The sequence below is a fragment of the Staurois parvus genome, unplaced genomic scaffold, assembly GCF_062004578.1.
Source record: "Staurois parvus isolate SC_StPar_1 unplaced genomic scaffold, SC_StPar_1.0 ptg000213l, whole genome shotgun sequence".
NCBI lineage: Eukaryota > Metazoa > Chordata > Amphibia > Anura > Ranidae > Staurois > Staurois parvus.
The window spans coordinates 2,823,500-2,837,664 of record NW_028318009.1 but is presented as its reverse complement, the minus strand read 5'-3'; the positions used below and the strand labels follow the sequence as shown (position 1 = coordinate 2,837,664).

Here is a 14,165-nt window from a genome sequence, read left to right as displayed (position 1 = left end):
CCCAGTGACATTACCCAGTGACCCCGCCCCTTTGTTTCCTGTAGCTCTGGGAAAAGTGACGGCTCATTTTTTGAGCTATAGCGAAGAAAAAAAAAAAGACGGTAAATTCATTTAAAAAGCAGCACTGACATTTAGGCAGCCAGTCACTGAATACACTGCTCCTCTGCTGCCTTTCTCCACCTTTCCCCCCCCCTTTACATTTGCTGTACATACAGTCCCCTGTATTGGCACCTGTATTGGCAAAATTTTATTTTCGGACGATGTGTTTTGGTGGCCGAAATTCCGGTGCATCCCAAGTAAAAATAAACCTCCATGAATGCGATGATGATAAGAGACAAACTCCATTCACATAGTGCTCCATACATTTACTATTGGATTCCATCGCCTGAAGACAAGGCTGCCAACAACTGAGTCCTTGAGGTCATAGTGTGCAGTTGAGGCCGGAGGTGTTCTCTCCCATTCTGCTGGAATCATATAATCCTTTAATCCTGCTGCTTAGAGCTGGTCACCGGTGATGTGTATAAGGATTAGATGACTTCATAATGTACACCCTCATCACCCATGTATGTCTGGATACGTAGGTTAGAATATTTCACTTAACAGGGCAGTCAAGCTATTCTGTCAGTCAACAAAATTCTGGCAATGTCAGAAAATCCCTGATGAGAGCTCAGTTGTCCCTGTCATAGGTAATGAGCTTAAAGTGTTCCTAAACCCAGGACCCTGCATTCACTATATCTGGTCTCCCCGGACCCTGCATTCACTATATCCGCTCTCCCCGGACCCTGCATTCACTATATCCGGTCTCCCCGGACCCTGCATTCACTATATCCGCTCTCCCCGGACCCTGCATTCACTATATCCGCTCTCCCCGGACCATGCATTCACTATATCCGCTCTCCCCGGACCATGCATTCACTATATCCGGTCTCCCCGGACCCTGCATTCACTATATCCGGTCTCCCCGGACCCTGCATTCACTATATCCGGTCTCCCCGGACCCTGCATTCACTATATCCGCTCTCCCCGGACCCTGCATTCACTATATCCGCTCTCCCAGGACCCTGCATTCACTATATCCGGTCTCCCCGGACCCTGCATTCACTATATCCGGTCTCCCAGGACCCCACATTCACTATATCCGATCTCCCCGGACCCTGCATTCACTATATCCGGTCTCCCCGGACCCTGCATTCACTAAATCTGGTCTCCCTGGACCCCGCATTCACTATATCCGGTCTCCCCGGACCCTGCATTCACTATATCCGGTCTCCCCGGACCCTGCATTCACTATATCCGTTCTCCCCGGACCCTGCATTCACTATATCTGGTCTCCCCGGACCCTGCATTCACTATATTTGGTCTCCCCAGACCTTGCATTCACTATATCCGCTCTCCTAGGACCCTGCAATCACTATATTTGGTCTCCTAGGACCCTGCATTCACTATATTTGGTCTCCTAGGACCCTGCATTCACTATATCCGGTCTCCCCGGACCCTGCATTCACTATATCCGGTCTCCCCGGACCCTGCATTCACTATATCTGGTCTCCCCGGACCCTGCATTCACTATATTTGGTCTCCCCAGACCTTGCATTCACTATATCCGCTCTCCTAGGACCCTGCATTCACTATATTTGGTCTCCTAGGACCCTGCATTCACTATAATTGGTCTCCCCGGACCCTGCATTCACTATATCCGGTCTCCCCGGGCCCTGCATTCACTATATTTGGTCTCCCAGGACCCTGCAATCACTATATCCACTCTCCCCAGACACTGCATTCACTATATTTGGTCTCCCAGGACCCTGCATTCATTATATCCGGTCTCCCCAGACCCTGCATTCACTATATCCGGTCTCCCTGGACCGTGCATTCACGATATCTGGTCCCCCAGACCCTGCATTCACTATATCCGGTCTCGTTAAACCCTGCATTCACTATATCCGGTCTCCCCGGACCCTGCATTCACTATATCTGGTCTCCCCAGACCCTGCATTCACTATATTTGGTTTCCCAGGGCCCTGCATTCACTATATCCGGTCTCCCCGGACTCTGCATTCACTATATTTGGTCTCCCCGGACCCTGCATTCACTATATCCGCTCTCCCCAGACCCTGCATTCACTATATCCGCTCTCCCCAGACCCTGCATTCACTATATTTGGTCTCCCAGGACCCTGCGTTCACTATATCCGGTCTCCCCCAGACCCTGCATTCACTATATCAGCTCTCCCCGGACCCTGCATTCATTATATCCGCTCTCCCCGGACCCTGCATTCACTCTATCCGCTCTCCCCGGACCCTGCATTCACTATATCCGCTCTCCCCGGACCCTGCATTCACTATATCCGCTCTCCCCGGACCCTGCATTCACTATATCCGATCTCCCCGGACCCTGCATTCACTATATCCGATCTCCCCGGACCCCGCATTCACTATATCCGCTCTCCCCGGACCCCGCATTCACTATATCCGCTCTCCCCGGACCCCGCATTCCCTATATCCGCTCTCCCCGGACCCCACATTCACTATATCCGCTCTCCCTGGACCCTGCATTCACTATATCCGATCTCCCCGGACCCTGCATTCACTATATCCGCTCTCCCCGGACCCTGCATTCACTATATCCGCTCTCCCCGGACCCTGCGTTCACTATATCTGGTTTCTAGAGGAGTTTTTTAGCTGTAAAAATGCTCTAACGCTGAAAAACACAGCAAAACGTGGTAAAACGCAGTGAGTCGCAGAAAACTGGCATTTTTGGATGTTTTTTGTCAAACCGCCCCCCCCAGCCCCAATTTTTTGTATTTGGTAAGTTCTCATGCACACGGATGTTTTTACAGCGGCTGTTTTTGGCTTTTTTTTTTTCTTTTTTTTTTCTACAGCTAGTAAACCTCCCAGCATCTTATTCTAGGTGTCCATACACACATAGACTGGAATCAACGTTTTTTAGCTACAAAGAGCAGGACTAGTGGCTTTCTAGAGGAGTTTTTTAGCTGTAAAAATGCTCGAACGCTGAAAAACGCAGTAAAACGCCGCAAACCAGCGTTGTTGGATGTTGTTTTGACCAAGAAAAAAAAACATGGGAAAACGGTAATGAAAAAACTCTAAATAAAGCTGAAAAACTCACGTTTTTAACGTGACTTTACACATCTAACATTACCAGCGTTCTCAAAACACGGCTCCAGTGTGCATGAGGACTAAATGATCACATTCCCTCTGTTCTCAGCTGCATAAGATGCTCGGAGAGCTAGGGGAAGAGAAACGGCAGCACACTGATCTTCCCAGTAAATGGCTGTGCAGCCAGGAGTGGGCTGTCAGCAAAAGTCTGATCATTGGAGGAGAGCAGGCTGAGAACCCTGCACAGCCAGAATACTAACCGTGCTGTGCTTGCATGCCTAGTGTTGTCAGTTTTTAATAGGGAACTAGAGGGACTGGCAGGAGCACCAGAGATCTGACACAAGGGAAGCAATACAGAGAGAACAGGAGACTCTTCCATAGAAGTACATGGTACAGTAGACACATATCAGGAATATGAAATGTCGGGATTACCTATTCTTTAATCCTTTTGTAGGAGTTGAAGCATCTTATCTTGGAAGCTGCGGATGGTTTCCTATTTGTGGTATCCTGCGAGACGGGCCGGATCGTCTACGTGTCTGATTCTGTGACTCCGGTTCTCAATCAGCCTCAGACCGAGTGGTTTGGGAGCTCCTTGTATGACCAGGTCCATCCAGATGACGCGGACAAGCTGCGGGAACAGTTATCTACAGCAGAGAATGCCATGACAGGTAAGTGGCCATTGGGCTAATAAACCGATCCACGTGTGACTTGTTGCCTGGGCAGTGTGTGTCACGATTGGTGTCTTACTTGCAGGACGCATTTTGGATTTGAAAACTGGCACAGTGAAGAAAGAGGGCCAGCAGTCCTCTATGAGGATGTGTATGGGTTCCCGGAGGTCGTTTATCTGTAGGATGAGGTAAAGGTTTTCTCGTTTTCTGCATTAGCTATATTAATAGTCGCAGTGAAACAGGCAAATGACTAAATAGACAGTAAAAATACATATATACGTGTATTCCTCAGGGTTTCAGCCACATTTGTTATTTACAGTGAGGAACAGAAGTACTTGAACCCCCTGCGATTTTTATAAGTTCTCCCACTTAGAAATCATGGAGGGGTCTGAAATTCACATTGTAGCTGCATTCCCACTCTGAGAGACAGAATTTAAAAAACAAAATTCAGGAAATCACATTGTATGATTTTTAAAGAATTTATTTGTCTTGCATTGCTGAACATAAGTATTTGAACACCTGAGAAAATCAGTGTTAATATTTGGTACAGAAGCCTTTGTTTGCAATTACAGAGGTCAGACGTTTCCTGTAGTTCTTGACCAGGTTTGCACTGCAACAGGGATTTTGGCCCACTCCTCCACACAGATCTCCTCTAGATCTGTCAGGTTTCGTGGCTGTCGCTGAGCAACACGGAGTTTCAGCTCCCTCCAAAGAGGTTCTATTGGATTTAGGTCTGGAGACTGGCTAGGCCACTCCAGAACCTTGATATGCTTCTTACGGAGCCACTCCTTGGTTATCCTGGCTGTGTGCTTCAGGTCGTTGTCATGTTGGAAGACCCAGGCACGACCCATCTTCAATGCTCTGACTGAGGGAAGGAGGTTGTTGCTCAAAATCTCACAATAAATGGCCCCATTCATCCTCTTCTTAATACAGTGCAGTCGTCCTGTCCCCTTCACAGAAAAGCACCCCCAAAGCATGATATTACCACCCCCATGCTTCACAGTAGGGATGGTGTTCTTGGAATGCAACTCATCCTTCTTTTTCCTCCAAACACGACGAGTGAAGTTTAGACCAAAATGTTCTACTTTGGTCTCATCTGACCACATGACTTTCTCCCATGCCTCCTCTGGATCATCCAGATGGTCATTGGCAAACTTCAGATGGGCCTGGACATGTGATGACTTGAGCAGGGGAACCTTCCGTGCAATGCATGATTTGAAACTATGACGGCGTAGTGTTCTACCGACAGTGACCTTTGAAACTGTGGTCCCAGCTCTCTTCATGTCATTGACCAGCTCCTCCCTTGTAGTTCTGGGCTGAATCCTCACCTTTCTTATCATCAGTGATACCCCACGAGGTGAGATCTTGCATGGAGCCCCAGTCCGAGGGAGACTGACAGTCGTCTTTAGCTTCTTCCATTTTCTAATAATTGCTCCAACAGTTGATCTATTTTCCAGCCTTTTGGAGGTCCACAATTTTGTCTCTGGTGTCTTTTGACAGCTCTTTGGTCTTGCCCATGGTAGTAGTTGGCTTCTGACTGACTGTGGGGTGGACAGGTGTCTTTAAAGAGCTCAGACAGGTGCTACTAAGTTAGATTAATGAGTGGAGTAGAGGTGCCCCCTTTTCTTGGTGATCAGTGGAGCTTTGCCTCCTTGTCCTGGTGATCAGTGGAACTTAGCCTTCTTGTCCTGGTGATAAGTGGGACTTTGCCCCCCTTGTGCCGGTGGTCAGTGGAACTTTGCCCCGTTGTCCTGGTGATCAGTGGAACTTTGCCCCCTTGTCCTGGTGATCAGTAGAACTTTGCCTTCTTGTCCTGGTGGTCATGGGAACTTTGCCTTCTTGTCCTGGTGATCAGTGGAGCTTTGTCCCCTTGTCCTGGTGATCAGTGGAACTTTGCCTTCTTGTTCTGGTGATCAGTGGAACTTTGCCCCCCTTGTGCCGGTGGTCAGTGGAACTTTGTCCCCTTGTCCTGGTGATCAGTGGAGCTTTGCCCCCTCGTCCTGGTGGTCAGTGGAACTTTGCCCCCTTGTCCTGGTGGTCAGTGGAACTTTGCCCCCTTGTCCAGTTGGTCAGTGGAACTTTTCCCCCTTGTCCTGGTGGTCAGTGGAAGCTTTGTTGTGTTTTTCTTTTAAGACAAAAGATGTTAATGTGTGGGTTGTTTTCTCTAAACTATAACCTCAGTATTCGGGTTTAATTGCACTGCTGGCACTTTGCGATAAATAAGGGGGTTTTGGGTTGCAGTTTGGGCACTCGGTCTCTAGAAAGGTTCGCCATCACTGAACTAGTGGGTTGAACAACCAAAAATGAATTTCCGATCCACACATTTGATGTGGTTGGGGGAAGCACTCCCGCTGTGCTATTGCATTTTGCTGGCAGGGGGCCTTCCCTGATGAGGAATTTTACAGGTAAGTCAAAGTTCCTATTTAGTTTCAGGTGATCATATGCTACTTACTCTAAATATTTTGCAAAAGCTGGCGAATGTTTTCTTTTTTAAAGTCAGACTTTAGGCCCCTTTCACACAGGACGGATCTACTTTGCTTAGCAGGGGATCGGTCTACTGAGACATGGACTGAGCCCGCTCTGGTCAGGTGTAAATGGATCAGCTGTCCGTTTACTCCCAATTACCTCCGATCTGCTTACATTTTGTGTTAAGTGGACCGGATCGGATCAGAGTTAGGCGGGTGAAAACAGACACAAGCCCATTTACACCCGCCGGCCAATAGAGATGAATAGAGCGTCCAATCAGGTCCACCTGAAAAACTGCAGTGAAAAACAAAAACAAAGCATACCAACCTTGCGCATCACCTCAATTAGCAATTGGTAAATTTATTGATTTAAGAAATATACTCACAAAAGTAGCAATATAAAAGGCATATAGAATCCAAAATCGAAGCGCTGGATTAGGAGACACGTGTGAATCCCATCGAAAGGGAACACTCCCAGGGTAAATCTGACACGTTTCAAAGGGGGGGTCCCTTCTTCCTCCAAACCACCTGAAAAACTGACAGGCGGACCCAGGGGCGGACTGACAACTCATGGGGCCTCCGGGCAATAGGGGATCATGGGGCCCTCTGTGTCCTTGTCCAAACTCAAAACAGCCTATGAAAAAGGTACCAGGGGCATCTCATGGGGCCCCCTACTGACCCCGGGCCCTCGGGCAGTGCCCGTTTTTCCAAATGGTCAATCCGCCCCTGGGCGGACCTGATCGACACGGTCACGTGAAAGGGGCCTAAGAGTCTGAAACTCACAATGCTCAGTAGTGAGGAGGTTTTCTATTGTATGCTGGTTCTGTTTTCAGTTGAGATCTTTGCTAAACTTTGGTGAATGTTTCACCTTCTCAGGTGTGGAAACACTGCGGTTGACCCCGCCTCCATGAACAGGCTGAGTTTTTTGAGGAACAGATGCAGGTAACGGTCCTTAGCGACTTTTACTGTTCGACGCTCATGTTGTAAAAATGTTGCCTTATTATTCTTTTTTTTTTTTTTTTAATTTTCTTTTGAAGAAACGGTCTGGGCCCACCCAAGGACGGGGAGCCGCAGTTTGTGGTTGTGCACTGCACAGGGTATATCAAAGCTTGGCCACCTGCAGGTAGGAATGTCATTCTTTCTATTAGTAAAGGACGCTATTTTACGTATCTTTTGTAGCTAAATTAAAGCGGAACTTAAGTCAATACTGCTCTTTTCTACAGTATATTTAATATAAAAATGCTATTTTTTTTTAATATTTTTAGTAAAAATGTGTTTTCAGGTTCTGCTGTATATGTCCATGAACACATTCCTTTTCCAGGCCCACAGTTTCCTAGAAGTCACCATGTTTTCTAATATAGGAGCAGGTGGAACATTCACAGTCTCGTTTTATGCCCAAGCACACACTATTTGTATATAATAGGTGATATGAAAACACTGCTACACTTTCCCTTGTTCCAGATCTTTTGAGCACTGCCCTTGATCCGTGTCTTCCCTATACAGTCCCTTTTTGCTTCTTTCTCTTGCACTGCCCCGCTGTGTGTCTTCAGCACTGCCCCATTGCATGCCCCTTCTGTACTGCCGCTGCGTGCTGTTGTGCCTCCTCTGTATGTCTTTGCTGCAGTGCCTCTGTTTGTCTTACCTGTAGCGCTCCTGCTTTCTGTCTCCTACACTGGCCAAAGCTACTGCACAAGCCGTCCCGAGGTCCTGAGAGATCCATGAAATGATGTCAGCAGACCAGGATCTCGTGATAACTTCTCCCTGCTCTGCTGACCTGTGAGAGCTTCTCATTCTCGGCAATCTTCTGGTGCCGGGACATGAAGAGAACTACGCATGTGTAAAGCTGCCAAGTGAGGACAGTAAATCTGATTATCTGCTAAAAGGTACATTTCTTTGCTTACCGCACTGCCTAGGGATCAAACCGTCTGCGGTTCATGATACGTTTTTCATTGTTGACTAAAGTTCCGCTTTAATTTTTTACATATGGAGATCGGGAGTTATAAGTCTGATTGCTACATGCTCAGTCTGGTGTGGCAGCTCGGATGTTAATGGTAGACAAATGGGGGTTTATTTACTAAAGCTGGAGAGTCCAAAATCAGACTCCCTTCTGCATAGAAACCAATCAGCTTCTAACCTCAGCTTGTTCAATGAAGCTTTGGCAATGAAACCTGGAAGCTGATTGGTTTCTATGCAGAAGGGAGTCTGATTTTGGACTCTCCAGCTTTAGTAAATAAACCCCATGATGTCAGTGTTCATGGAAGGAGATCAGTCAGAACAGGCAACTGGTTTCTTTTAGTGCTGGTTTCCTTCTAGGGCCTCGTTCACACTGGGCATACTAAGTCTCCACGCACACGGGGTGTTTTGAGAACGCTGGTAACGTTAGCAATGTAAAGTCAGGTTAAAAATGTGAGTTTTTAATTTTTTATTTTTTTTAGCGTTTTGCTTTAGAGTTTTCCTGCGTTGTGCCACATTTAGCAGCGTTTTTCCGCATTTGCGGTTTTTAGCAGGTTTTCTTTACCCCAAAAAATATTTTTTTTGCCAAAAAAAGGTCCAAAAATGCAGCATTTTACCGCATTTTGCCCCATTTTTAAGAGTTAGAGCGTTTTTACAGCTAAAAAAACAAAGTACGAGTCCTGGGTTTTTTGTCCAGCCAAAAAACGTTGATTACAGTCTGTGTGTGTATGGACACATAGGATAACATGCTGGGGGGTTATCCTCTGTCCTATGTTTGGATGTTTTTTGGGTCCAAATAAGGTCCAAAAACGCCGATTTGCAGCGTTTTTCAGCGTTAGAGCGTTTTTACAGCTAAAAAACTCCTCTAGAAACCCACTAGTCCTGGGTTTTTTTCCAGCCAAAAAATGTTCCTTCCAAAAAAAACTTGGATTACAGTCTGTGTGCATGGACACCTAGGATAACATGCTGGGGGGTTATCCTATTTCTGGACCTTTTTTTGGTCCAAAAAAGTCCAAAAACGCTCGTTTGCATCATTTTACCGTGTTAGAGCGTTTTTCCAGCTAAAAAACTCCTCTCGAAACCCACTAGTCTTGGTTTTTTTTTCCAGCCAAAAAACTCCCCTGCTAAAAAACATTAATTACCGTCTATGTGTGTATGGACACATAGGATAACATGCTGGGGGGTTTACTGGCTGTAGAAAAAAACGTCAAAAGCCAAAAACAGCCGCTGTAAACACGTCAAGTGTGCATGAGGACGTCATTGGATTACAGTCTGTGTGCATGGACACATAGGATAACATGCTGGGGGGTTATCCTCTGTCCTATGTTTGGACGTTTTTTGGGTCAAAATAACGTCCAAAAACGCCGATTTGCAGCATTTTTCCGCATTTGCAGTTTTTAGCAAATTTTTTTTGCCAAAAAAAGGTCCAAAAATGCAGCGTTTTACCACATTTTGCCCCATTTTTAAGAGTTAGAGCGTTTTTACAGCTAAAAAAACTCAGTACACTGAGTCCTGGGTTTTTTGTCCAGCCAAAAAACGTTGATTACAGTCTGTGTGTGTATGGACACATAGGATAACATGCTGGGGGGTTATCCTCTGTCCTATGGATGTTTTTTGGGTCAAAATAACGTCCAAAAACGCCGATTTGCAGCATTTTTCCGCATTTGCGGTTTTTAGCAGGTTTTTTTTACCCCCAAAAATTTTTTTTTGCCAGAAAAAGGTCCAAAAATGCAGCGTTTTACCGCATTTTGCCCCATTTTTAAGAGTTAGAGCGTTTTTACAGCTAAAAAAACTCAGTACACTGAGTCCTGGGTTTTTTGTCCTGCCAAAAAACGTGGATTACAGTCTGTGTGTGCATGGACACATAGGATAACATGCTGGTAGGTTATCTTCTGTCCTATGTTTGGACGTTTTTTGGGTCAAAATAACGTCCAAAAACGCCGATTTGCAGTGTTTTTCAGCGTTAGAGCGCTTTTGCAGCTAAAAAACTCCTCTAGAAACCCACTAGTCCTGGGTTTGTTTTTCCAGCCAAAAAACGTTCCTTCCAAAAAAACTTGGATTACAGTCTGTGTGCATGGACACATAGGATAACATGCTGGGGGGTTATCCTCTGTCCTGTGTTTGGATGTTTTTTGGGTCAAAATAATGTCCAAAAACGCCGATTTGCAGAGTTTTTCAGCGTTAGAGCGTTTTTACAGCTAAAAAACTCCTCTAGAAACCCACTAGTCCTGGGTTTTTTCCAGCCAAAAAATGTTCCTTCCAAAAAAAACTTGGATTACAGTCTGTGTGCATGGACACCTAGGATAACATGCTGGGGGGTTATCCTATTTCTGGACCTTTTTTTGGTCCAAAAAAGTCCAAAAACGCTCGTTTGCATCATTTTACCGTGTTAGAGCGTTTTTCCAGCTAAAAAACTCCTCTCGAAACCCATTAGTCTTGGTTTTTTTTTCCAGCCAAAAAACTCCCCTGCTAAAAAACATTAATTACCGTCTATGTGTGTACGGACACATAGGATAACATGCTGGGGGGTTTACTGGCTGTAGAAAAAAACGTCAAAAGCCAAAAACAGCCGCTGTAAACACGTCAAGTGTGCATGAGGACGTCAGCATACGTGTTTTCCCGCAGGTGTTCCATGCATCCCCTTGCAGGCAGCCCTATTGATGTCAATTGGGACGCAGTAGCTGTGCGGACTCAGACGCTGCTCCTAATCTGACATCCGTGCGGGTGCATGGCCTCAAACGCAGACAGTGTGCGTCTGGTACCATGCACCCCAACAGATGTCAGATCAACTGACATCAATCAGACTGCCTGTTTGGGGATGCACAGAACACCTGTACATCCCGTGCGGGTAAACACGGCCCTCAATGGGAATATGTTTTAGTAAGCCCCATTTGAACGAGGCCTAAAAGAACTTGCTGCCGAATTGCTTGGAATTCTGGGTTTCTGAAATCTACATTAATTTTCCCACTATACCTATTTAAATAGTTGCATCTCCAGCCAGAGGTTACAGACATTTTGTGGGAGGTTCACCATTTAGAACCATTGAACTCTTGGGCAGGGCCAGATTTACCATTAGCCCCAATAGGCTTGTGTCTGTAGGTGGCAGAGGCAAAGAGGCCCTTTACAGTTATCAAGCAATTTTTTCCCCTAATCAATGATAGAAATAAATTAATCTCTTAAAATTTACTTATACTTTACCAGACTATTCCAAACCAGATTAGGACCAGGAAAATATTCTATGTAAATGAGGCAATCCTGTTCACCCGTAAAAGAAAAGTATGGCTTTCTGTATAATAATAAAAAAAAAAATCTATACTTTCCTAGGTGGATGTAACATCAATCCGCCAGCTCTGCACTCAGAAATGAGCGATCAAACAGCTGATCGCTCAATTCTCCCCTCTACTCTGAACACAGAGCCGCGACTGACAATCTCTGGCTTTCTGCTCTGCCCCTCCAACTCAGGCTGTGGAGGGGGCAGGAGCGGCTGGCTCAGGCTTTCTGCAGCTCGCTGATAGGCTGAGCCAGGTGCCAATCCAGGCTTCTAGGTAGATCCCGACAATATGTTCGGGATCTTTTCAGAACCAGGACCAGGAAAATATTCTATGTAAAAGAGGCAATCCTGTTCAGCCTTAAAAGAAAAGTATGGCTTTCTGTTAAAAAAAAATAAATCTATACTCGCCTAGGTGGATGCAGCATCAATTCGATGCTGCATCTCTCCCGCCAGCTCTGCTCTGAGAAATGAGCGATCAAACAGCTGATTGCTCAGTTCTCCCCTCTACTCTGAGCAGAGAGCCACGAATAACAATCTCTGGCTCTCTGCTCTGCCCCTCCAGCGCTTACGGGAGCGCCAGGCTGTGGAGGGGGGCAGGAGCGGCTGGCTCAGGCTCTCTGCAGCTCGCTGAGAAGCTGAGCCAGGTGCCAGTCCAGGCTTCTAGGTAGATCCCGACAATATGTTCGGGGTCTTTTCAGAACCAGGACCAGGAAAATATTCTATGTAAAAGAGGCGATCCTGTTCAGCCTTAAAAGAAAAGTATGGCTTTCTGTTAAAAAAAAAAAAAAAGAAAATCTATACTCGTCATGTGGATGCAGCATCAATACGATGCTGTATCTCTCCACCAGCTCAAACACAGCTGATCGCTCAGTTCTCCCCTCTACTTCGAGCAGAGAGCTGCAACTGCGCTTACTGGAGTGCCAGCCTGTGGAGGGGGCAGGAATGGCTGGCTCAGGCTCTCTGCAGCTCGCTGATAGGCTGAGCCAGGTGCCAATCCAGGCTTCTAGGTAGATCCCGACAATATGTTCGGGATCTTTTCAGAACCAGGACCAGGAAAGTATTCTATGTAAAAGAGGCAATCCTGTTCAGCCTTAAAAGAAAAGTATGGCTTTCTGTAAAAAAAAAAAATCTATACTCGCCTAGGTGGATGCAGCATCAATTCGATGCTGCATCTCTCCCACCAGCTCTGCACTGAGAAATGAGTGATCAAACACAGTTGATCGCTCAGTTCTCCCCTCTACTCCGAGCAGAGAGACGCGACTGACAGTCTCTGGCTCTCTGCTCTGCCCCTCCAGCTCTCACTGGAGCGCCAGGCTGTGGAGGGGGGCAGGAGCGGCTGGCTCAGGCTCTCTGCAGCTCGCTGAGAAGCTGAGCCAGGTGCCAGTCCAGGCTTCTAGGTAGATCCAGACGATATGTTCGGGATCTTTTCAGAACCAGGACCAGGAAAATATTCTATGTAAAAGGCAATCCTGTTCAGCCTTCAAAGAAAAGTATGGCTTTCTGTTAAAAAAAAAAAAATCTATACTTGCCTAGGTGGATGCAGCATCAATCCGATGCTGTATCTCTCCGCCAGCTCAAACACAGCTGATCGCTCAGTTCTCCCCTCTACTTCGAGCAGAGAGCTGCAACTGCGCTTACTCAGGCTCTCTGCAGCTCACCGAGAGGCTGAGCCAGGTGCAGTCCAGGCTTCAGAACCAGGACCAGGAAAATATTCTTTATAAAAGAGACAATCCTGTTCAGCCTTAAAAGGAAAGTATGACTTTCTGTAAAAAAACAAATCTATACTCGCCTAGGTGGATGCAGCATCAATCTGATACTGCATCTCTCCCGCCAGCTCTGCACTGAGAAATCAGCGATCAAACACAGCTGATCGCTCAGTTCTCCCCTCTACTCTGAGAAGAGAGCTGCGACTGACTGGCTCTCTGCCCCTCCAGTGCTCACTGGAGTGTCAGGCTGTGGAGGGGGCAGAAGCGGCTGGCTCAGGCTCTCGGAGAGGCTTAGCCAGGTGCCAATCCAAGCTTCTAGGTAGATCCCGACAATATGTCCGGGATCTTTTCAGAGCCTGGACCGGCTCTGGGACATCAGCTGACAGCAGGCTTCAGCCCATTGTCAGCTGAAAACAGGTCACAGGAGTGCAGAACTAACTGCATTCTTATGATCCATAGGAAAAGTGTAACCACAAAGCTTTGACTATACTTCTTTTTCAAGTATGGACAATAATGTGACCCTGTCACCAGATTACTGTTTGCAGGCTGGATATATCCTTCAAATGTGTGAACGTAGCACAAGTATATTCTGTGTTCAAGTTGGTACACACGGATAAATAGGTTGGTACATATGGATACATTTACATTTTTTTATTGCATTAGAGGCTTGATACCTTAATACAACTTTGTTTCCAGGGATTCATTTGGTTCTTTTGCATTTAGCGCAGTACACACGGATAAATTAATTAGTACACGCAGATATATGAATCATATAGTGATTTTATTTTTATTTATTTTTTTACACAGTACTGCGTGGCACTGTATTTATTTATTTTTACACACATTTATTTTCTTTTACTTGTGGGAACACATGTGTGTGCAGCGGTATATAAAGTTGTAGGAGTGATTGCGCTTTTGTAGTTTTTTTTTTTTTTTTTCCCCTGCTTTATGCGCACAAGGTTTTCCGAACACTGGCCAAACGCTTT

The 14,165-nt window shown here is 46.2% G+C and overlaps 1 protein-coding gene across 3 annotated transcripts in view; it reads left to right on the top strand.

Moving 5' to 3' along the window:
• ARNT (aryl hydrocarbon receptor nuclear translocator) overlaps nt 1–14,165 on the top strand; it is a 125,676-nt gene that overhangs the window by 66,701 nt on the left and 44,810 nt on the right. For all 3 annotated transcript variants that reach the window (XM_089678969.1, XM_089678968.1, XM_089678967.1), the window contains 4 exons: nt 3,571–3,784; nt 3,870–3,972; nt 7,126–7,191; nt 7,287–7,372. In XM_089678969.1, the coding sequence (XP_089535095.1) occupies nt 3,571–3,784; nt 3,870–3,972; nt 7,126–7,191; nt 7,287–7,372 (469 nt within the window). The remainder of the gene's footprint in view (nt 1–3,570; nt 3,785–3,869; nt 3,973–7,125; nt 7,192–7,286; nt 7,373–14,165) is intronic.